Here is a 24,025-nt window from a genome sequence, read left to right as displayed (position 1 = left end):
TGATCTCCACTAACATTACAGCAGGAAAGAAGTGTACCTACCAAGCTACCTTCTGCCACTGGGTGAGGGGTTGGGAGATGCCAAGCCTGGAAACTCTGGAGTTAGTGTGCATCCTTTTTTCTTCATTGAGCTCCTTCTTGGAATTGCCTTTTAAATTCCATCTGGAGCCATATTTTCACTGTGAGTCAGATACTAGAGCTGTCAAATTTCTAAAACCTACTTCCCTAAGATCTTCACCCAGATGCACCAGAGTTTACTCCAAGGAAGCTCATTCTTGCTCACATGAGGCTTTTTCTTTTTTTATTCTCTCCTCCCTTCCTCATTGGTCAAACCCAATTCTGAGTAGATTTTACTTCCTCTGTAACTTTTTCTACCCACTAAGAGATGAAATGATCAGCATTGAGGGTAAAGAATTTATCAGATCTTCCTTGTATGGAGTGAGTTAGACAAAGCCCACAGATTTGAAGTTCCCAGTTTCTAAAACACCTTGCCTCTATGCCAGGTGATAGCTCTGAATTAAAATGCCTTCTGGGCCTGAGTGGACATAACAAACCTCTCCCATCATAATACCGTGTGTGTTTTCCCTCTCATTATCCTTAGTCAGATGCTTACCCCATGGTCCTACCATCTAGTTTGAAAATATCTGTATCTTCCCTGCTGCTCCTCACCTCCACCTCTGACTTCTGTAATGCCTGTGTCTCTGAAGCAGTGTTTATCTTCCTATTCCCAACACATGTTATATTTCATCATGTTTATTGCTGTCTAGAAGACTGTATTCACAACATCCACCATCTTCTGTTAAATGAGAGGCTTCCCTTGTGTGTTGCCCATCCTCACCATGATGATTGTGTGGATACCTGAGATCCAAAGTTGCATTCTCAGTGCTCTCTCAGAACTCTAAATGGGCACTGTTCAACTCTGTGCATGTTCAGCACACAAACCTTGGCAGCCACTCGCTCATCTGGTCATCTATCCAGTTATCATCTTTCTAGCACACTTCCATCATCTTTCTAAGAAACTTCCAGGCCATTTGGAGGAGGTTCTGAGACATAGACATAGTTCAGGTTGCTCAGTGGTCACAGTGGATTAAGATACAGAGTAATGTCAGGAAGCAGAGTGAAGTCCCACTCAGCCCAGGGGAGCCAGAGTATCTCTCTTGGAGTAAGGAAGCTCCACTGTGCTCCCAAAGGATGAGTAAGAATTAGTCACACCACTCAGAATGACCATCATTAAAACGTTCATAAATGATAAAGGCTGGCTGGAGAGGGTGTAGAGGAAAGGGAACCTACCTTCCTACACTGTTGGTAGGAATGCAATTTGGTGCATCATTATGGAAAACAGTATGGAGATTCCTCAAAAAACTAAAAAAAGACTTACCATATGATCCAGTAATCCCACTCCTGGCATATATACAGAGGGAATCCTAATTCAAAAAGAAATATGCACCCCAATGTTCATAGCAGCACTATTTACAATAGCTAAGACATGGAAACAATCTAAATGTTCATTAACAGATGACTAGATAAAGAAGCTGTGGTATATTTATACAATGGAATACTACTTAGCCATAAAAAAGAATAAAATAATGCCACTTGCAGCAACATGGATGGACCTGGAGCTTGTCATTCTAAGTGAAGCAAGCCAGAAAGAGAAAAATACCATATGATGTCACTCATGTGGAATCTAAAAAAAAAGAGGACACTAATGAACTCATCTACCAAAAAGAAACAGACTCACAGACATAGTAAACAATCTTATGGTTACTGGGGGAAAGGGGGTGGGAAGAGCTAAATTTGGGAATTTGAGATTTGCAAATGTTAGCCACTAAATATAAAAATAGATTTTAAAAAAAGTTTCTTCTGTATAGCACAAGAAACTGTATTTAATATCTTGTAATAACCTTTAATGAAAAAGAATATGAAAACAAATACATATGTATAAGCATGGCTGGGACATTGTGCTGTACAACAGCAATTGGCACATTGTAACTGACTGTACTTCAATTTATAAAAAGTTGTGGTATATATTTACAATGGAATACTACTCAGCCATAAAACGAATAAATTAATGTCTCTTGCAGCAACATGGATGGACCTGAAGATCATCATTCTAAGTGAAATAAGCCAGAAAGAGAAAGAAAAATATCGTATGCTCTCACTTATACATGGAATCTAAAAAAAAAGACACAAATGAACGTATTTACAAAACAGAAACAGACTCACAGACATAGAAAACAAACTTATGGTTACCAAGGGGTAAAGAGGTGGCAAGGGATAATTTGAGAGTTCGAGATTTGCAGATACTAACTACTATATATAAAATAGGCAAATAGCAACAACAACAACAACAAAGAATTTGTCACACAGAAAGAAGGATGTGGGATTGGATATGCAGAGGACACACACTGCCGGAAGTCAGAAGAGTGCAACCACAGTGGCCTGGCCTGACCATTGTCAGTGTCCACGCGGAGGTGTGGTGTGGAGGCGTGGCTGTAGGAGAGCTGGCCGGCAGCAGGGCTCAAGGTGACAGCCAGGGAGCTGTCTTGAGGGCAGTGAGCTGAAGGGCTGAAGGCAAGGGAGCAACTCGACCAGGCTGCATGTAGGAGAGCTCACTCACACTGCTATGTGGGCCTGGATTCCAGGGGTACATGGGAAGATAACTTGCACTAGACTGAGCATAGCCAAGTGTCTTTAATGAATATCAAGCATCTATTAAAGGAAACAGTCAAATCCCTCTGTATCAAGAAAACTAGAGGGACGTCCATGAAAAAAATCATTCATCGCAGAAAGCAAGGTGCTATAATTGATGTGCAGTTGCAAAATGATATCATTAGTATAAAATTAAAGGGAGAGAAAACAAGTCTGTCTAGGAGTGTATGGGTTTGTAAGTTTCTGAGAGGAAGGCCACGCCCCAGAACGCTAACAGAGTTCACGTCAGCAGGTTAGAAGCTCAGGGGGTTAATTACAAAAGTATAAATCCTTGCAATGCTCTCCACATTGTTTGATAAATTATATGAAGCATGTTTTACTTTTATAATTTAAAAATCTGGAGAAAAAACAAAAAAACAAAGGCCTGGACAAGATTTCCAGATCTTGTCTTATAACCTAACAGGTTTTGTTTTGTTTTGTTTTGTTTTTTACTTTTCCAAACCTCACTCATTGGTTATAAAATAGGAACCATCCTCCTTCTCCCAGAGTTTTGAAATTGAAATAAGTGAATTCGTTGATTCACCTGATGAACATTGACTGAGTGCCCACCATGGCCAGGCGCGGTGCTGGGGCTTGGACCGTGGGCCAGGCTGCCGTGATACTTGGGTTGAAGATGAAACTTTTCCAGCTAAAGATATGAGCATGGGTGTTTTTTGCCCAGCCACACACGTGAGGGACTGACAATGGCATTTCTTGCCTTGTGGCCAGAAGGTGGATCACGCAGAAGATTTGGAGGTGGTGGCCTTTTTGGAGGTCTCATGAGGGGAAAGGGGCACAGGCTGGGCCCCTGTTCTCCATCCTCTGCAGCAGCCACCTTCTGTCTGGGTTGTTTCAGATCCACGTGCCAAGAAGAGAGGTGGGATGAACTGCATGGTCCCGGTGGTCATCTATCTGATTCTGCTCACCGCAGGCATTGGGCTGGTGATAATGAAAGGTAAGACATTTGGGTCCTCTCTGGTCCCCCTTGGGATGACAGTGTGGCCCCACCTCACATGGCTTAGGTTCAGAGGAGAGCCCTGGGGTCACCATTGCCCACCTGCTGAAAGAGAGTTCTCAGCCCCTGGACAGCCACAGCGGAGCGGGGCGGGGGCGGGAAGCAGAGAGCAGAGTATGTGTTGTGTGTGTGTGTGTGTGTGTGTGTGTGTGTTTGTGTGTGTGTGTGTGTGTGTGTGTGTGTGTGTGTTTGAGAGAGAGAGAGACTGCACGTGTGAGGCTGCAGTGCACGTCTGAAGCAGTGAACGATGCAGTGATTTCACACGGGTCTGCCACGTGCTTCTCACATCAAAGATTCCCAGCCTCTGAGTGGGAAGGACCGTTGCTGATCAGAGTGTTTCATTCGAACATGATTTTACTTTCAAAGTTCTCCCAGTCCAAATGGTTTGGCCATGAAACAACTCCATCAACAGACCCTAAGCTCACTCAAGAATGCTGCGTACTCTGTTGTCATCAACACATCACATACATATTGAGGTCACACGTCATGAGGCCAGACCAGCAGATTAGTGGACATGCATTCACCCCAGAGCAGGCACAAAGCCCTTAACTGCATGAAGGTTGATCATGGACGCAGTGGGTACATCTCCAGGCTGAGCAGATATGTTCTATGGCATGCAATGTCATGTCTGAGGGTGGAGTGCCCACACACAAGATACAAAGTTCTGTGCTCATGTCAGTTCCTCACAATGCATGAAATGTGTGTTTCCCTATTCAGGACCTACAGAGTTATGCACAAGTGACACAGAATGTCAGGGCTTTAGTGACATCCCTAAAAGGATGCTGTGGGGGTTGGGTGTCCAGTTCTGAATCTGCAGGAGCGGCTCCGGCACCTGGAGAGTTACTATGACAATGAAACGCTGCTTGTGGAGGAGAGCCCATCTTCCTCTTTCCTCCAGTTGATGCCTGGCCCATCTCCGGTCAGGGGTGCAACGAAGCTGCAAGTCCTGCAGGCCCAGTTCATCCAGGTCTACAGCAGGCAGGAGCACCTACAGCGATGGGTGGACAACTTTACTCAGAACCCAGGTTGGCCCCTCCGCCCTGGCCTGGGACTCCTCAGAGAGGAAGGGAAAGGGGGGCGCTGCTTGTGCATGGGCAAGGGGGTCTTGGGGCCTTAATCCCTTTCTCTGGCAAGGACGGGGACTTCCCAGACCCTGGCCTGGTATGAGACCCTGGGGGCGAAGACAGAGAGGGGAGTAAAGGCCATATGAGGTGGGCATGAAGTTACAGGCCCCCTTGGGGGCTGCAGACAGGTCTCTGGGAGACGGTGCAGGCTGGAACCTAGGAACCAAGAACCCTGTCCAAGTGAGGGTGACCTCCAAAAGCCAGGGTCTAGAGCAACTGGCCGAAGGCCAGGTCTGAGTCACAAAGCCCTCAGACCGATCCAGAAGGTGCAGGAGGGCAGGTAAGACGGAGAGCCCAGGGCGGTTCCCAGGACCACTCCCACGCAGCCAACCAATGCTGGCCCATGGGAGGTGAGGGTAACAGTGGGCACCAAGCCAGTCCAGACAACATGTGGACCTTGGAGGGGGGAGGCCAGTGGACCTGCCCTTAGAGATGAGACCCCAGGGAGCTGCCTGGCTCCTTCCACCGCGTGAGGACCCAGTGAGAAAGCGGCAGTCTGCAGCACAGCAGAGGGCCTTCCCCAGAACCTCACCATGCAGGCCACTGATCTTGGGCTCCCAGCCTCCAGAACCATGAGACGTGAATGTCTGCCGTTTCAGGCCCCCAGTCTATGGTGTGTTGTGACCACAGCCAGAGTGGACAAAGACAGGATGAGCAAGGAGCCTTGTCCTGCCCCCCAGGTCCTTGGGGAAGGGAGTGATCTGACACATAGGCAGCAGCCATTGGTGCCACTTATCAGAGCCTGGGTGTGTTTTCCATGGTGGTCTCCACGTGGCCACCTCAGGACAGCCCCGCGTAACTGGTACATGACCCCCACTTCACTGACGAGGAAGCTGACGTTCCAAACAATGAAATGACACACCCGGGGCGCCCAGCTAAAAGGGAAGTGCTGTTCCTTGGCCCAGGCCCACCCGACTCAGCCGCCCTCGGAAGGCGTCATCTATATGGTTGCGTTTTGCCTCCTGGGCCGTGAGCTTCTTGTAGGAAGGAGCTCTGCTTTTATTTTCTTCTTTCCACACAGTTTTGGGGGGTCCTTCGTGCCCAGGGACACTTTGTTGAGTGAATGATGGCACTGTCACCCCACCTTGTCAGTTGGCACACTGGCGTCTCTGTGCCTATTCCTCAGGTCTTCCAGGTCCGGAGGGGCCCAGGGTGTACCCGCCCTCCCCTGCCTGCCAGGGTCACTGGCAGACAGCAAGCCAGAGAAACTGGCCTCTGTCGACAGACCCCGTAATTCTTTTTCTCCTCCTTGTCCAGGCTACGTTCTGAGTTCCTTTCCAGGACTCTCAGGACCCCGAGGCCCACCAGGCATCAAGGGAGAGGCAGGTGAGCAGGGGCTGGGCGTGCGCACTGGTTTACACAGCAGGCTATCTCGGAGCAGGTGCAGAGGGCTGCAGACACACACCCGCAGGAGCCTGAACGCTCAGTGGGGTCTGTGTGTGAGGGGAGCTACCTGGAGTGAGACCCTAGATGGGCTGGGGATGCTAGGAAGTACCTGCATCCCGGGCAGGACACCTAGGTGCGGCTGGAGGGGTGTGGACACTTCAGTCTCCTGCTTGGTGCTCAGAGGACAAGCCTGTGAAGCATCACTGGGGAGAGTCAAGTTCATTGGTCCAGACTCCAGAGTCTGACATATCTGCCTCCACCATGGACTGACTCTGTGACCTTTCTGAGCCTTAGTTTCTCGGTCTGCAAAATGGGAGTGAGAGTGCTCTAGAGGGTTACTGGGGAGTTAAAGATAATGATTCAAAGCCCATGATGGTCTCTCTCTTTTAGGCTGTAGCCTTATGCTGCCCAGCTACCTTACAAATGGCCATGGCATGGCTGGCTCAGAAAATGTGGGTGCTCAGCTGCACCCCCCAGAGGGGGAGGGGGAGATGCATCACTATTACAGTCTGTTCTCCACTTAAGACTCTCCAGCCTCCACTCCCCAGAGGGGTTGAGGCTGCTGAGTTGTAAAGATGCAAAGACAAACATTGCTAGAGAAAGAGCAGGATGAAAAGATTTGCACAGAAGGGGTAAATAAACAAGCCAACAGCCTCTCTCTAGGCCACTGAGACAGAAAGAGAACACTGCCAACTACAGGAGGGGAACTTGTTAGGAGGGGGGACTTTTTTTGGAGGAACTAATTTTTGGAAGCAATTTAATAGAAGGGACCCCCCTAGAGTCTAGTGTTCTAAGTCTCCAGGAGGGTTTTTCCGAGAAGGTTTTTGGCTGGAGGATGGGCAAAAAATAGGAGGAGAATTTATGGTGCAAAGAGGGACACACAAAGTCACTCACGCTCCCACGTGCTCACACACACACGTGCGCAGGTACATTTATGCAGTACAGTCACACACACATGATCACATTCGTGCACGTGCTCACACATGCGCAGACACTCCTGTGCACACATGCACTCACATGCACTCACCGCCCCAGGCACAAACTCAGTCACACCTGCACTTAGCTTTTGGAGCCAGAGCAGAGCAGAGTCACCCTCTGGGTGAAATTCTGGGGCCAGTGAGGGGAAATGCTTCAGTTTCACATCTTCAGAAATCAGGACTCCAACCTACCCCTCCTCTTCCCAAATTTCCTTTTCCAAGATCACAAGATCTCTCTTACCCACTGCTTGTCCAATCCACTGCCAGGGGACAGGGCTAGCGGACCAAGTGAGACCCGCCCCCCCTAGTGGTACTGAGGTTTTCTGCCCTTTGTTCCAGCAGATGGGTAATGTCACAGTGGTGAATTTCCAGGGGACACATCTATTTCCCTCACTCCGCCTTTAGCTGTGATGGGAAAGGTCTGAAGTCAGACACAGCTGTGATTCCTTGAGAGCAGGTGCTGCCTCTAGAGGCGTGCTTTCGCGGGGACTGCTCTGCTGCCCAAGGCCGTCCCCTCTGATGGAGACATGGAAGTCATAGCAATACAGACGCAGGCCCAGGCCAGTCTCAAGGAGCCTCATTAAGACACACAATAGCGTGATGGCTCTGGCTGGCCCAGAGCAACAGGACACTTACAAATTCTCCCGGGGAAAAAGTTCCTAGTCTTGTCTAAGAAGTGCCATTTGGCACAAGTGGATGTTCTGAATGACCAAGAACTTCTTTGCTGTTTGCACCTGAGGCTGTTGTAAGAGACCTCAGCCGTAAGCAAGTTCTTTACAGCTGTTTTGTCTTTGGTCAAGGAATAACAATTCTTCAAGTCTCCAAACCACCTCCAAGAATCTTATTCCCAAACCTTGAGCCTAATGTCACTCAAATCTCAGATCCAGAGAGTTCTGCGTGACACTTGCTTCTTTCCCTCCACTCCAGATCATATTGTCTACTTTCCTAATTGACTAGAGGGGCTTCTGGCATCCTTCTGTGTCCTCTCCAGCTCTGAAATCATGAAAATAATGGAACGGAGCCTTTCAATCAGAGTCCATCCCAATAAGCCAGCACCTGAGGGAGTTGCTTGGGATGGGACTCTGCTGATGGTGGAAACACATCGGCTTCTTAAGTCAGTGGGTACCAATGAGTGGGCTCTGCGTGGGGCGGCTGGGAAGTTTGGGAAGGGGTGGCCGAGCCTGCCCTGCAAGGAGCCTCCTTCAATTGATATTCGCGGAGCAGTGGCAGAAAGGAGGAGGGAGCGACAGAGGACCAAGGAGGGGACAGGCTGGGACAAGCCTGGAATGCTGATGACAAGTGGAAAATTTGAAAACTTGGGCACCAGGGAAGCCCGTGGCTGAACCCCGGGGGACAGTGCTGCTATGCTTTCTCTCCATCAGCGCCTCAAAACTTCTGTTCACAGCATTTGGGATGTGCTTTCTGGAATATTCAGATTTCAGTTCAGGAAGCTTGAAAAATTAATTGCAAATGCAGACACTTAAATAGTTGTCCAGTACTGGTGGAGCCTGAGCTGTGGGCTATGGTCCCTCCTGAGGGGACCAGGGCACTGACCAGGGCCCTGAGAACCCGGCTTCTGGGACCTTCCGCTGCCCATCGGCAGACCAGGTCATCCATTTTTCAGGAGTCTAACTTTTGTCTCTGGGGCAAAGGGGTGTGCTCCTTGAGGACAGCCATCATATCTTCCACTTCTGGGCACCACGCTGGGTCTCGGGGAATCTGAGTTTGGAATTCGGGCGGGACAGGAAGTGACAGAATTGGACTTAGAAGCCGGGTTCGCCTTCCTCCCATGTCTGACCACAACTCCTTGGTTTTTCAGGAAGAAAGGGAGATCCAGGCATGAAAGGAGACATGGGGGTCATGGGACCCCCCGGAGCCCAGGGGGAGAAAGGTGACTCCGGGAGGCCAGGCTTCCCAGGTAAAAGTCTGCACAGTTAGTTCTGTTGACCTGTGGATGTTCCCCTTTAGTCCAGTGGGCTGAGCTGGAGGCAAAAAGTCCTTAAAAGTCCTTCTGTATTTAGGTGTGGCTGGAATTCCTGGAATCAAAGGAAATCAAGGTAAGAATTTTGAGAATCTGACATCATTGCAGGTGCCACTGTCCCTGGGCAAAGTCAAGTTCAGGACCCGACTCTGTCTTCCATTTCATTGTAGTATTAATCCAGAGCCTCTGGGGTTTCTTAAAATAAACCCAGCCCCTCCGAAGAGGAACAGAGCAGCATGTGGAGGGCAGGCCTAATTGAAATTTCCATTTATAGTGTCCCGTGAAACAGGACACTCACACCTAGAGTTCCTAGTTAAGTCCATAAGCCCCAAACTCTGCAGCAGTGAATGGAAACAATTAACAAATTGCTGAGACTAATTTTCTTCCCACTAAGAGGGCCGGTATTAAGGCTTCTAAAGAGAGATGTTTTAAGCTGTTCAGGGAACATGTAAGTTGTTAGGGGATGCATGTGTCACTGCTGAAGACAGAGGTGTGTTTGTTGAGGGAATAGGCAGCCAGGCCCCCTGCCAACCACCCCCAGCCTTTCATCCATCACTTAACTTTTAGGACCACCTGGAGCGGCGGGATCCCCGGGAGCCAAGGGTGAGCCTGGCAGCGCTGGCCCCACTGGACCAACAGGTGAGGTGCTCGGTCGTATGGTGGGTGTGGGGAGTGATGTCTGAAGATCCGCCCCACCCAGCCCTTACACTCTCCACGGCATCTGTTGTCCAGGACCACCAGGAAGGCCCGGGAGCCCAGGAGCCGAAGGCATGAAAGGAAGCAAGGGGGAGACAGGTAACAGAGGCTGTGGATGGGTGGGCGAGTGGAGCTGCTGGGTGTCGGGGGTGGGCAGGGAGGAGGACCATGTCCCAGCGGGCCCACCAGAAGGAGGCAGAGTGTCCCCTGTGCTCTGACCTCTGAGGTATGTTGATTAAGAGGGGCACTTTTGACTGCCAAGACCCTTAGAGTCCAAGGCCCTGGGGCTGTTCTTTCTTTGCCAAGAGTCCCTGAGAGACCTTGAATGCCATGACCGAGCCTCCGTTGTCAAGGAGAAGAGCGGGGCACCTGGCCCACACTGTCTCCTGGTCTGCCCAGCAGCTGTGTGTATAGTTTCCACTCTCTCCCGCTGACCCACAGTGGGGCCCCACGGGTCAGGGCTCTGGATTTGGGCAGCCAGTGTCAAGAAATTCCTTCTTGCACATTTTCCCAGGGGGGCTCAGGCTGAGAGGAGTGACCCACAGACCCACAGTCGTGAACTCACAGAGACTAGTCTATAAACCATCATGCAAACTTAGTCAAGGTAATAAACGATCACATCAATTTAGTCTAGGTTAGAAACCATCATACCAACGTGGTCTACTTTAGAAACCTCTGTGCTGATTTTGTCACTAAGGAAGTCTGGGCACCTGCAAAGGGATAGAAAGTCTGGGCCGCTGTTTTGGGGGCTGGGCCCCATGACACACAAGACCTGGTTCCTGCCCTCAGATGTGTAGGTCGGTGCCGGAGACAGGCAGACAGACCACTACCAGACAGTGTCAGGCCCTCCCTGCTGTGGGTTTTGCATGGAAAACCACCGCATGTCATTTAGCAAGCCAAGTGCAGGCTAGGAGGTGTTGTGGCCGGCGCAGGGCTGTGAGCACAGGCTGTGCGTCTTCCGAGGATGTCTGTGGACGCTCTGCTGCAGCCCCCGTGGTTGCCAGAGCAGGAGATCGTGCTTGAGTTGGACAACCCAGATGTCTTCACCCCAGAGCCATACCAGACCAAACCTCTCAGTTTTCATTGATCAAGCGGTCAACCGATGGACTGATCAATTGATCAATTCCTTAAACAAATGTGAATTAACTCCGTTAAATGCTTCAAGTTCACAGTGGCCCCTGGTGGGGGTAGGAAAAAGGTAGACCAGTGCAGGAGTGATGGAAGAGCTGGATCTGGGTCTTGGAGGATGAGTACAGCTTGGCCGTGTGAAGAGGGAAAGGCAAATCTGGGAGAGAGGGAACAGAGCAGGTGAAGTCACAAAGGAGTGAGGGAGGGCTCTGTGGGTTGATGTCCCTGGAGTCCAGGTTTGGGACGTGGTGGAGGCTCAGGATCAGGACCTCTGGGAAGAGAGGTGGGCAGGGCCACTTCCTGAGCCTTGGACTCTGGGACTTTGACCTTTAGGGGTTTCCCTGAAGGTTATCAGGAGACACGGCACAGCTCCTACACCCACTGTCCTTCCAATCCATCCAGTCTCGAAGCTGATTTCCTTTTCACTGGTGGTGGGTCAGTGCAGGCAGGGGCTCCAATGCCTGATGCCATATAGATGCCACCTGAAGGCCACCAGCAAGGCCTTGCTTTCCGGAAAGGCTCCATCTTGATGTGGTGTTCAGGTGGCCCTGACTGGCTGGCTGCCTCTTTCCCACCTTACACTTCCATCTTCCCTGAGCCCAGATGTTAGGGTCTCTGGCTCCAAGGCCTAAGGCTGTCTTGCCCCTGAGTTTTCTTCTTGGCTTCATGCAGGTGATGCTCTTCTCCCTCAGTTACAAACTGGGAGTCCTTCTGCCTCACCCCCCACCATTGCCAGATTAATGACTCTTGACTAAGCAAGGGTATTGGGGATAAAACATGATTTTACCCACAACGGGCACTGTGCCCGCTCCTCAAGCCCCTTGCCCGTGTCTCCCACTGTCTGAGGGTGGGGAATCTTAACTGCAATCTGCATCCTGGGAGGGTTTGCCTAAGAGCAGCTCCCGCCAATGAGCATTTTCATGACAACCCAATGGGATAAGCACTCTGGTTAGCATTACTTTGCAGTAAGAGATGCAACCAAGGTTGGAATCCAGGCCTGGCTGGTCCAGAGCTTGGGGCAGCATCCATGATACTCTATCATGCTTCCTTCCTCCCCAGGCAGCCTGAGTGTCCCCACCCCTATCAGGGCACTCTGATGGGTGACACCTCCCTCCATCCTAGTCCAGGAAGGGTCAGAGCAGAAGCTGCAGCAGCTTCTCCCACTCTTAGAAGGAAGCACGAAGCTCTCAGGCCCTGTTATGGCTCTTCGTTGTCTGCCCAAGACCCCACCCCCATTTAAGCACAGAGCCCTTTGGTCCACAGTCTGGGAATCATTTGAAGTCCATTCTCGAGTCTCTGCATATCTGTTGAGCACCTGGATGGGAATCTCCATCAATCAGGCAAACTCTAAGGGTTATTCCTCAATTCTGGCTGCCCAAGTAAACGTGGTGAAGTATATTTTCAATCTGGGGCATGTGATGATCACAACTTATTTCAAGGTGCATAGATTTCCCACTCAAATCCAAAGGCTTGTCTTGATCAAGTAGCAGATGGTCCATGCGGACATCTCAGGAGGGCATTTCCATAGGACCCTAATCTGGCTGGTCATAGCCAGGGCTGTTTATCATCCCGAAGTCATAGGCTAATGAACTTTTGGAGAGGTCGGATTTCCGAAGTGGGAGAAGGAAGGGTGGGTGGTAAGTGAAAGGCAGATCTTCTCATTATGGAAGTTAATTTTCCATGTCAGGATTTTGGTATTCCCCAAACTAGAGATATTATGGTGTTCATTCCAGTTTTGATCATATCAAGCCAGTTTTTCAAGCTGATGCATTTCCCATTTTGTGAATAAAATCATGAATCTCGAAAGAGACTGTCTGTCTGCATGGGGTGAAAACAGAGAAATTACTGTGCATTAGCTTAACCCAGGTAAATAGCTGGATCTTGTTATTGTGCATAAATTACCAAAAAAGTAAGACGTCTTTTTATTATTAATGAGGCCTCTAGGCCAGGCACTGGGCTTGGGACCTGACTCCCATGGTCTTAGTTCATTGCCCCACATGCCTGAGTTTCATCACCCCTACCTTACAGCTAAGGAAGCGAAGGCTCCCAGGGGGTCAAAGCTTCCCCTAGAGTCTCATAATTAATATACACTGAATCCAGGAGTTAATCTCAAAGTCTGATTCCAAAATTGGGTTTTTCTAAGTTTTGTTGTATAGAATAACATAGAGTGTAGGACTCGAGAAATCAGAATTGCCAGCACCTCCGTCCCCTGCCGTAGACTAAACCCCGACTGAGTCACCAAATCTTCCTGCAGTCTTGAACACTCAGGAGCCACACTCCACCCCATTCTGGGGGAATGCTTCCCCTTGTTCACACCCCTCAAGAAAGAAGAACCATCTCTGATTAAAGATGGTGAAGAGGAGACTCCTTCCATTCTTTTGGGAAGATAGACTGTATAGTTTATTTAAGTAAAGCATTATCACCCAGCGGAACTTTCTCTAATGGTGGAAGTTCCCTTCACTATTCACAAAACAGGGTTTATCAAACCCTCAACACTTGGGTTTTTTTCTAATCTTTGATCTTTCAAATGACTGCAAAATCATTTGATTTTGAAAAAAGAATATCTGCAAAAATACAAAACTAATTTTACATCTAAATCCCTTAGCCTTTTTGAAAAGTAAAGCTTGTTTGAAAATGAGGAAGGGCTCGCTTCAACTTGGCATTTCTCTTGCCACCATTCCTACCTCACGAAATGATGTTAGAGGCAGCCAAAACATTTAAGCCCCAAGACACCAGTCTGATCAGAAATTCTGCATCTTAACAGCCTTTATGTCTAAAATAGAACAAGAATCAGAATTTTCTGTCCTTTTCTTTTTCTCTTGAGGCAAAGCCAAAGTGCAAATAACTTGAAATCTAATTTCTCATCTGTATGTTAAGGCTTTTTACTTTACAGATAAGCAACAATGAATAATCCGTAATAGCAATCAAGCCTATATCTTGAACATAATTTCTCAGGTAATTCCATTCCCATGTCTTAAGTACTGAGTTAGCCCAAGAGTTTATTCAATTCTACCAACTCATATTATTAAATTGCCATTTAGAGTTTTCCTCATCTCCTCTAAGTTTTGTAGAGACATCTGCAGAAGTCCACATGCATCCCAATTTTGGGTCCCAGCTTTTCATCTTACTTCTTGCCACACAGCTCAGTTTGTTAGTTATTAAATTAATCCTAAATTTGCTGCATTTAGTCTGTAAGTCAGGATGGTCTTTAAGGAAGTCTCCTAGTATCCTGGAAATTTCCACGATAAATTAGAGTCAGGGAACCCGAGCATCAACTTGGACTTGCTGCCAACTAGCTAGGCGATGGTGGATTGTCAGTACTTGACCTCCCGGGGCCTCGGTTTCCTCCTGTGTGAGGAGAGGTCTAGAGTCATATCCAGGTCCCTGCCAACTTGCCAGTACTCTGGGTTTGAAACAGGCAATTTTCCCTCCAAACAAGGGCATTCTAAGATTTTAGGCAGAACACCAGCTGAAAAGGAAGGCATGTGCTTTCTAACTAAACTATTTTCTTGGAAGAAAAATTATTTCTCTAAATAAGCACCTTGCAAATAAATATTTTGGGCCCTTGCAGCTTGATCAATCTGTGATACCCAGGGAATCCCGGTTTGCTTGTGGTTAAGAGGACAAACCCAGCACTCGTTTCCTTCCAGTGCAGATTTACAACATGCACGTCTAGATCGTAGTCTTCAGGTATTTCTCATTTTCCCTGATCTGATCAAGGATGCTGCCTTGATTTATAGTGAATTAATTACTAGTCCCTGGATTAACGCACAGCCATCTCAGAGTCCAGTGAGGCCTGGAGACAAGTTGCACAAAACCTAATTCCAGTTTCCTCCCCTTGAAGAGGGGAGTTTTGAAGACAAAACCAACACCTGTCAAAGACATCTCAGAAGGCATCTTATCAAGGGCCAATGTGTTCTGGAAGAGCTCAGATGGGGCAGGAGCCAGGAGTTCCTCAGAGACAGGAAGGCTTTTTGGAGAAGGCGGGCTCTGAGCTGGTCCCTGACAACTGAGTGAGATGTGTTTAGGGCACTCAAACCATGGCCCCCAGTCCAGCAGCAGCAGCAGCACCTGGGAACTTGTTAAAAATGCAGATCCCCTCCCTGATGCACTGAATCAGCATCTCTTGGGAAGTTGTTTTTTAACAAACCCTGTGCAGGGGATTCTGACGTTCACTCTAGTTTAATTACTGATTTTTAAGAGTAGGGGATGGGCGAAGGCTGGCTGAGAGTGTCTCTGGAACCAGATGGACAGACCAACTGACACTTCAGGAAGGAATGAGCCGGCATTCTGGTGGAACACAGGCAACCACAGTGCCCAGTGGGAGGCCAAACCTGGGTCCCACCCCAACTTCACCACAAACTTCCTGTGTGACCTGGGATAAATCACCTAGCGTCTCTGAGTGTGGACTTTCTTCTTTGTAACGAAGGAAATGGCATGACCTTGCAGGGAAGCTGGAGATGTATGTAGAGCCCCTGGCATGGTGCCAGCCACGTGCAGGCAGCAGCAGGAGGTGAGCGGCTGGAGGAAGGGTGTAAGAAATGAAGTGGAGAAGGTCCGGCCACTGGGACCAAGGACCTAGTGAATAGGGGCTTCCTTAGGGTTCCTCTCTGGATAAGTTCCTGTTTGTTATTTGGTGCTTTGAGGACAGCTGAAGAGGGACACTTCTTTGGGAGGGGGGCAATAAGGGGACATCACCATGCCTAAGGTCCCTGAAACTTGCTTCTGGAGACAGATTCTTAAGATAGCGATTTGTGCAATATGGCGCCCTCTACGATGTGACAGAGAGGATCAAGACTCTAGATATGGACCGTTATTTTCAATTTAACAACCAAAGACGTGTTTCTGAATGTGGATCCTCCTCCCTAATCTTGACACCTGCAATTCAGATGCCACCTCTGAATTGCCACCTCTGCTGGGCGACCTCAGGTCAACAGCAAATATTTGGGGGGGGGGCTTGCCCAGAGCTCATGCAGGGGCTCCAGCGCCAGTGTCCCAAGCACTCCTCCTCACCCCACCCCACAGAGCGAAGACAGACACATGCAAGCAAGGTCCCCGTGTACCCATTAGCAAGCACCTGCCAGACACAAGGCTCAGTACGTGACACAGATGACTTCATTTCAGTCTCACAACCACCTCCAGAGGCAGCCAGGAGACTTGGAGGAGAAAGGAGAGGCTCAGGGAGAGGCTCAAGGTCACAGAGGCAGACGCAAGCCCAGGCTATGTGACCCCAGCCACCGTGCTGCCTGGGGAGGGAGTCCGTGGTCCATGGGTGAGGCCAGAGAAGGCTGCATGGTGGGCGACATCTGACATCCTAGCAGGGTTCACAGGCTTGATCAAGTTTCTCTGGGGTATCAAAGGGGTGAGGGTCTCTGAGAGAGACCAAAGTATACACTGATGGCCCGGGGATGAGCTGGGCCCTGCCTGCCAAGGTCTGACATTGAAGGTCCCTCCAGCTTTTAGAAAAAGCTTTCCGAGCCTCAATCCTCTCCTCATCCCCAAAATGAGAGGCAGAGCTAGTTGCCCTCTCAGATCTTTCCAGGGCTTCCTGTCTCCCTCGGTGCCCAGGCCCGCAGCAGCAGCTCCTCGGCCCTCTGCCCCTCCTCCCTAGGCAGCGCCCGGTGGGCCATCTGAACAGCTGCCGGGAGCAGGACTTCCTTGCTTGTTACCCCAAGAAAGGATCCTGAAGAGGCCAGCTGGGCTCCCTCACCCGCCCTGCACTGACCAGCAAGCAGTAGGTGCTCAGAAAAGTCAGGAATTGAAGGGGGAAGGCAAGAACTTCCCCCAGGCAATTGGCAATGAGAGTAACTGAGTTCCTTGTGGTTTCTGGTGGTCATGAAATGGGTGGGTCTCTGGTTAAGGCTGGGCTGGCGCCAGGGGAGGACACCAGACAACAGCATGGTGGTGAGCACATTCCTGCCCTTACCCTCCAGCCACTGTTGCTTGACAGTCAATAATGTGCTTTCACTTCCCCAATTTCTTGTCTTGGAGAGTCTTCTTTCTCTAAAATAAAAGCAACACTGGCACCTAAATTTGAGAGACCATGATGTTGCTAAACCAGTCAAATGCTATCCCACAGTGACCCAGCATGGTGCTGGGAGCAGTGGGCCTTCCATGTAAACTAGTGAATAAAGGGAGCAAGGAAGGAAGGAAGAGAAGGAACTTCCACACACCAATGATTGCAGTGCTTATGTTTCCATTTTCTGGACTGAAGACCCTTTAGCCACAAGAATCTTTTGCTATACTGGGGGCCACAAGGAAATAAACCAATAAACGCCATGGAATATCTGTGGGTGAGGGCCCTCAAAGCTCCTGGTGGCCACTGAGTCCCCTCTACAGTCCATTAGAAATAAAAATAACTTTATTTTCAAAACCTCTCTCAATTCTTTTCCAATAAAATGCAACAGGGAGGAAAAGGATTGGACTTAGACACCAAGTCAGGTTATTCCTGGACAAGGAAGGCGAGCCAGTGAGTCCGGGGTTTGTCTGTCTGTCTAACGTAGACTTTCATCCAAAACATTCCCATTTCACCCCAACACGCGTCCCCATTTCACCCCAACACGCGTCCCCATTTATCTGCAGTCTGTCTCCTTTTATGCTCTGCTGAAGAGGCTTTAAACAATCCTGGAGAACCAATGTACCTTTCCGCCTGCATTAATCAGACAAAAGGTAGAGGTTGTCCAAGATTAAAAGTGTCTAATATCTAAGTTTTATTATCTTCTCCCCTTTTTTTTGTATTTTGATCTTAGGACTTCAAGGACAGAAGGGAACAAAAGGAGACTCGGGAGTTCCAGGTAAAGGGCCGGCTTTATTTTAATTTCTCACCACGATGACTGGAAGGTCTGGAGCTCCAAGAGTGGTCTTTTTAACCGTAGTGACCTTCCCCTAGAGTGGCCCAGCCCAACGCCAGGCTGTGGCTGAGCATCCAGGTTCCTCCGGTGAAACCTGGGGAGCGGAGTAGACAGGGAAGCGGGCTGAGCGGGTAAAGAAGTTCAGGAAAGCTGCCCCCTGGTGGTGTCTTTAGGCAGTGCAGCCGCAATGGAGCAGGGTGACCCTCTCTGGGTCCCAGGTTGGTGGCTCTGGTCCATCTCCCTCTTCCCTTTGACCCCCCCCCCCAAGGCCACCAACCCTCTCAGCCTGCTCCTCCCGCTACTCTTCCCCATGGACTCTACCGTCCTCCTCGGCCCTGCCCTTGCCTGTGGTTGGCTCCTGCGCGCTTGACACAGAATTTCTAGTCTTCTTTGCCCGCCCTACCCTGATGAGCGCCAAGCAAGCAAGACTCCTGGGACGTATTTCCTGAGCAGTCTTTCTTCCTCCAGAGCCAGCTATTCCTATTCTAACTTACTGAAGGAGAAATTAAGGCCTAGAAACTTCCTAGCAAATTCTCCCAGAATGGGAGACGCGACGTCGTCCGAGGAGGACCGGCCACCTCTGGAATTCTGTTGGCCCTGTTCACCTGCGTGTTCCCACCCTGGGAGGCGGGGCATCAGGGCAGCACCCCGCCCCCAACCCAGGCTGAGCAGCCAGACAGCCCGCAGACATGGGGGAGGTCGGGGGGTGGGGGGGAACCTGGTAGTCAGGGACAACTCGTTCATCAAACGCCAAGGCCCTTGGCTGCCTTGGAAAGCAGAGCGTCTGACCAAGGGGGTCTCGCTCCTCTCCAGGCCTCGTGGGCGCGAAGGGAGAGAAGGGGAGCCCGGGCCTGGTAGGCCTCAGGGGTGAACCCGGACCAGCTGGCCAGAAGGGACAGCCCGGAGCGAAAGGTAAGGGCTTGGTTTCTGACGTGAGGGCTTGAAGAGAGGCCTGTGGCAAGGGGTTGGGAGCGTCCAGAACCAGAAGGGTAGAGGTTTAGCGGCTCTGTGGACTAGCCCCGAGCTGGGTCTGCCCTTGGCACCGAGCCTACAGAGGTGAATGAGGCACAGCTGGGCACTCAGAGAAGCAGGCAGGTGACCCTGCACTGGCGCCACGACCAGCCAGGTCCCCGATACCCCGCAGCCTCTGTGACTGACCGTAGCAGAGGCTTCCCCACTCTGTCTCTTAAAATGTCCCTCTTGAATCTCACTCCAATCCTTCCTGCTGTGACTCAGGCCCATGGCTTCTTGCTCAGCCATCAGGACTCCTGGCACAACCAGTCCCCATGATGCCAGGTGACCAGCAAAGCTGGAGGGGGAGAATCAGACCCCCCGCCCCTCCTCCCCACTGCTGGCCAAGGAGGGTGAGGGGGTCCTGGCTGGGTTTCCATCAAATTGTGTGGTTTTCCTCCTCATAACAGGGTCTTCTGGGCTGCAAGGAGAAAAGGGACAAAAAGGTCAAAAAGGTAACTGCCCTTTCTGCCCTCTTTCCTGTGTGTTTTAGAGGCTATTCTGTACTTGAGAACTGCCTGTGGTCAGGGAGAGGGGCCTTGGTTCTCAGATGCCTCATTTGGGGGAAAAGCTGATGGGCTTGTCCGGGAATAAGCCTGCCTCAGGAATAAGCCTGCCCCTGGCAGAGAGCCACTGGGCAGGTTTTCCTTCCTTCCACCCTGCCTCTCTTCCTTCTTCCCTTCTTTCTTCACCTCCTTTTCTTCTCAACTTTTCTTTCTCTTGTCTCTACAATGCAAAGCTGGATTTGCCAGCTGTAGAGGCAACTGCTCCCACGGCTTCGTGCTGCAGACCCAGTTGCACAGGTCATGCGGGTGCCATCCCCGTTTCTTTCCCCTAACCCTGGAACTTTCCAAAATGAAAAGGCAGAGTCTGCATCCACATGAAGCCCTAGGTTGCTTCCCTCACCATTCCCACGGGTGTTCTGTCTCCCAGGCGAGTCCCTGATGTCTGTCAGGATTATCGGCTCCAGCAACCGAGGCCGGGCTGAAATTTTCTATAATGGTGCCTGGGGGACAATCTGTGATGATGGCTGGGACAACTCAGATGCCACGGTCTTCTGCCGCATGTTGGGTTACTCCTCCGGAAGAGCCATCTCTGGTGTGGCAGCCGGTAAGTGAATCAGTGTGCCTCAATCAAGAGCCTCCTTCCTGGAGGTGCTGACGCGGGCCCCCTCGCCTGGTAGGCTGCTGGCACCCTTGGGCTGCAAGTGACTCAGCGTGTTTGGGTTAAAAGATAAGGATTGGTTCAAGCCACTGAAAAGTTCATCAGTTCAAGGCCCCCAGTTTACATCCAGGAGAAAGGCGACTCTCTTCCCTGAAGGGACAGCGAAGGCTTAGTTGGGTCACTGTCCATCCAGCCTCGAAGCCAGAAGGCCACGCGTCCTAAGGTGTTTATGAAGGATGCTCTCTGAAGGCTGGCTGAGGAGCTGGAGTGGGCAAATAGAGAAAAGCTGCAGGGCAGGGAAACACAGTGTTCATTCCAGCTCTCTGGGGACCTGGGCAGCTCACCCTGTGATCATCTTGAAGAAGAAAGTGCGAATGGAAGAGAAAAGGAGTCAGAGCAGGGACTTCCTAAAATCAGTTCTGAAAAGATGTCCTGGGCTGCTGGAGACTCAGCTCTGCCTGGCAGCAAAAAGTTCAGACTTTCCACAAAGGAGTTAAGTCCCCAGGCTGAGTGAGACCAGTTGTTCGGGCACAGAGCTGACCTGGCCAGTTTCTCCTGCTCCCACCCCAGAATGCTCTCTGACCTTACCTCCTGTCCCCCGAGCCCAGCCAAAGTGCATACCTGCTTTTTAATCTGAGTGCAGTTGGCTTATCAGACTCCTTTAAAATACACATTTTCCTTACAAAAATTAAGCCTATATCAATTGTCACACAGTCATGTAAATCACCGGAAGCAAATAATGCAGTGATCCCTCTGAGCTCTTGATTTAAATAAATATATCAGAAGGAAGGGGGGTTGAGGAAAGTGTGAATGCTTAAGAGCAGGGGACTGGCCCAGTTTCAAAGGGGTTTGAGGAAGAGATGAACAGAGGGAGATCCCTCAGAGGAGATTTCAAATCCACCTTGGATTACATCTGAAATGTTTGGATGAGGCTTTTGTCAAAGGATGGAAAGCAGAAGGGAGGCAGAGTCATTGTGGGAGCAGACCAGCCGTCAGCACCGTGGCCCTGGGTGGGTGCGGGAGAGATCGGTGGTCCCCCTCCCTGTGGAAGCCCCTGAGGACAGACGGGCCACACTGCGTGGCCCCTAACCCCATGCTCCTCTCTCCTCTTGCTTTCCCTGTATCTAGGCTCTGGGACCATCTGGCTGGACGATGTTGCATGTCGAGGGTCAGAATCGACCCTGTGGAACTGCAACAAGAACAATTGGGGCTCCCACAACTGCAACCACAATGAAGACGCGGGTGTGGACTGCAGCTGACCCCGCAGCCCGTTCACAGCTCTGCTCGCAAGGTGTCCACAGGCAAGACACTGTGCTCTCTGAGGGGCTCCCAAGAGCTGGCTGAGCAGCCACTGGGTGGGCTCGCTAATAAAGCTCAAAGCGCTATCTGGCACCATCCTGTACTCTGGCTGCGATCACTCCCTCATTCCTCCCACCCCCTCTACCCAGGATGTGCCCACTCACCGCACACAGCATTTCATTGAGTCCATGCCCTCCCCCTGCCCCCCAACCCCCACACACCGGGACAGTGGAGTCTCAACTCAGAACCAGGGGAGGGTGCAGGGGACAGGGGGACTGAAATGCGATCCAGAAGCTGAGGCTCACCTGTGGTCAGAATTAGTCGTGACCAGCCCTTCCATCATTCAGATCAGGCACTGGAGCTGCTCGCCAGCAAATGAAGAGGCCACGTGTCGTTGGCACTAGGTTGTATGGAAAATAGGAATTGTACCTTTAAGCCTGAACACTCATTCTCATTTGGATGTGAGCTCCATAAATGCAGGAACTTTTGTCTGTTTTGTTCACCCCTATAGGGACTCAGTAAATACCCAATGAATGACTGAATTAAACCAAAGGTAAAGCAGCTCACCTCCCTGAGCAACTTAGCTTCCCTCTTCCTTTGCAGCCTTCCCCTGGGTTGTATAGTCTTGGAAGACAATCACACGTGCTGGATCTCTCTCTCTCTCTCTCCCTCTCTCTCTCTGTCTCCTCTCTCCCTGTCTATCCAGGTGGTGTAAACGGTTCAGGTGAATGTGAACTCTGGGAGAGTGAGATGCGTGTGGAATATGACTCTGAGGTACCACCATTCACACTTGACCTGTAAGGGAGCTCAGCCTCAGGGCTTTAGGGAAATTGCCAAGGGTCACTTGTAAATGGTAGAGCCAAGGTTCAGACCCCAGGAGGAGTCGTGAAAGGGCTGGGAGATGGAGTGGACACCTCAGGGCTTAACCAGGCACGCAGGACCCAATCTGCACTTCCAGAAGCTGGAGCTGCTCGAGTCAGAGCTGCCCAACCAACACAGGTGTCCAAGCTGCAGGGGGCGGAAGGGCTCTGGCTCTTGGTGGGGAGAGGGGCATGGGGCAGGGGCTTGAAAGCTGGCTGTTCTCATTTGTCAGGAACCTTTATAAAGATGCGGGTTTTTCTGGCATGTTGGGATGGGGCAGTGGAAGGTCAGAGAGGAAAGAAGACATTTGAAGCCTTGTCAGGGGTTCTGGGATATAATATTTTGCAAATGTGGAACTAATATGCCTTATCAGCCTCCTTAATCTCTCAAATCTTGTTACCTGTCCCTTACCTCTCATCAGGTTTTTGTTTTGTTTTGTTTTAGGCTTTGGTTCCCCACCTCCCCAAGGGAAGGAAAGGTCAGGTACATCCTGAAACAGAGATGTCATCTCTGCCATCTGAATCTCAAAGCTGACTTCCTGACCCTCTGTAGAAACAGGAGAGCCATGAAAATAGAATTGAAAGCAGAAATAGTTTTCTAGTTTTTCCCATTTAGTTTATCAAAAGCCAAGCCTGGCTCACTCAATCAGAGCGTGTTAAGTATGTGAGGTCTGAGCGGAGCAAGCAGGAAGGGCAGGGCGGGTCCTGTGAAAGTCCCACGCCTTTGTGGGGAAGATGGGAGAGGAAATGAGGAGCCGGAAACGGAGGAGGGTCCTGCCCCGAGTCTCAGACCCAGCGGTTCCACCTTCATCTCCTGTCTCAGCATCTGCCTCCTCCGAGAATGATGGACTGGGGAACTAATTCCTTCCTGGGGGGCCCCTTCCACATCCTTAGGGATGTGCCAGTATGCATGCACGTGCTTGCTCTCTCTCATACACACACCTTTTCACAAGATCAGACAAGTTTATAGGCACAGAATAGACAAAAATCCTTGCAGAAAATGGAATACCTCCCTCCCCAACCACAGCAAGGAAACCGAGGGACATGGCTCAGTCGCACCCAGCACTAACCTTCCATGGCTTTGCTTTGTTTCAGGGCTGTTGACTCCCCAGCCTCTACTCAGAGAGCAGACCTCTCTCCTGAGCTCTGGTCATCTATATCTGTCTACCAACTGCCTCCACATGGGTACCTCGAAGGTCAGACAGCTAAAGCCTGGCTCATCATTGCCCCCATCTCAGCCAATGGTTCCCTCCATCCAGTGTCTAAGACAGAAACTGCCTCTACCAGGCACCAACTTTCACTAATTCTACCTCCCAAACATCTCTCCAGTCCATGTGAACCTTTCCACCTCTGCTACCACGATGGTCCAGGCCACAGCACCTGGATGCTTGGAACATCTCCTAATTAGGCTCATCCCTCCACCACGCTCCACCAACCGCCTGTTCATTCTCCACACAGCAGCCTGAGAGATCATTAGGAATGACACAGCTCACCATGCCACCCCCTGCCTATAGCCTTCAATGGCTCCCCATTCCCTTAGGGAACTCACCATCACGGCTTACAAGAACATGCCCCTGACAATCCATCTCACACAGTCCTCTCACAATCTTTGTGTTTTGTTTCTCCTGCACGACATCCAGTCCTCTGTTCGCAGAGTTTCTCTTACGCAATGTCTCTTACACAGTAGACTTGCGAAAGCTATTTTCCGACTGGCTCCCTGAAGAGATGAATGGTTGCAAGAACCAATGTAGGCACCAAGGAATGCTAAACAGAGCGCTTGGCTGCTTGGTGTTGGGATTGCTTCATAGTCTTTCCTCAAACAGGAGGCACGTCCCTGTTGTATATC

The 24,025-nt window shown here is 50.4% G+C and overlaps 1 protein-coding gene and 1 long non-coding RNA gene across 2 annotated transcripts in view; one reads left to right on the top strand and one right to left on the bottom strand.

Moving 5' to 3' along the window:
* MARCO (macrophage receptor with collagenous structure) overlaps positions 1-21,422 on the top strand; it is a 27,194-nt gene extending 5,772 nt beyond the window's left edge. The window contains exons 2-13 of the mRNA XM_010979291.3: positions 3,544-3,642; positions 4,506-4,727; positions 6,084-6,152; positions 9,009-9,107; positions 9,211-9,246; positions 9,738-9,809; positions 9,903-9,965; positions 17,744-17,788; positions 18,659-18,757; positions 19,267-19,311; positions 19,790-19,966; positions 21,149-21,422. Of these exons, the coding sequence (XP_010977593.1) occupies positions 3,544-3,642; positions 4,506-4,727; positions 6,084-6,152; positions 9,009-9,107; positions 9,211-9,246; positions 9,738-9,809; positions 9,903-9,965; positions 17,744-17,788; positions 18,659-18,757; positions 19,267-19,311; positions 19,790-19,966; positions 21,149-21,279 (1,157 nt within the window). The 3' untranslated portion in view covers positions 21,280-21,422. The remainder of the gene's footprint in view (positions 1-3,543; positions 3,643-4,505; positions 4,728-6,083; positions 6,153-9,008; positions 9,108-9,210; positions 9,247-9,737; positions 9,810-9,902; positions 9,966-17,743; positions 17,789-18,658; positions 18,758-19,266; positions 19,312-19,789; positions 19,967-21,148) is intronic.
* On the bottom strand, positions 17,783-24,025 carry LOC135321121 (uncharacterized). Its single transcript, XR_010380535.1, has 3 exons — positions 23,729-24,025; positions 21,625-21,719; positions 17,783-19,277 (listed from the first exon to the last, which is right to left on the bottom strand). It is a non-coding gene; the product is annotated as an uncharacterized LOC135321121 (long non-coding RNA).

Source organism: Camelus dromedarius, chromosome 4, assembly GCF_036321535.1.
Source record: "Camelus dromedarius isolate mCamDro1 chromosome 4, mCamDro1.pat, whole genome shotgun sequence".
Lineage (NCBI taxonomy): Eukaryota > Metazoa > Chordata > Mammalia > Artiodactyla > Camelidae > Camelus > Camelus dromedarius.
This window is presented reverse-complemented; position numbering and strand designations above follow the sequence as displayed.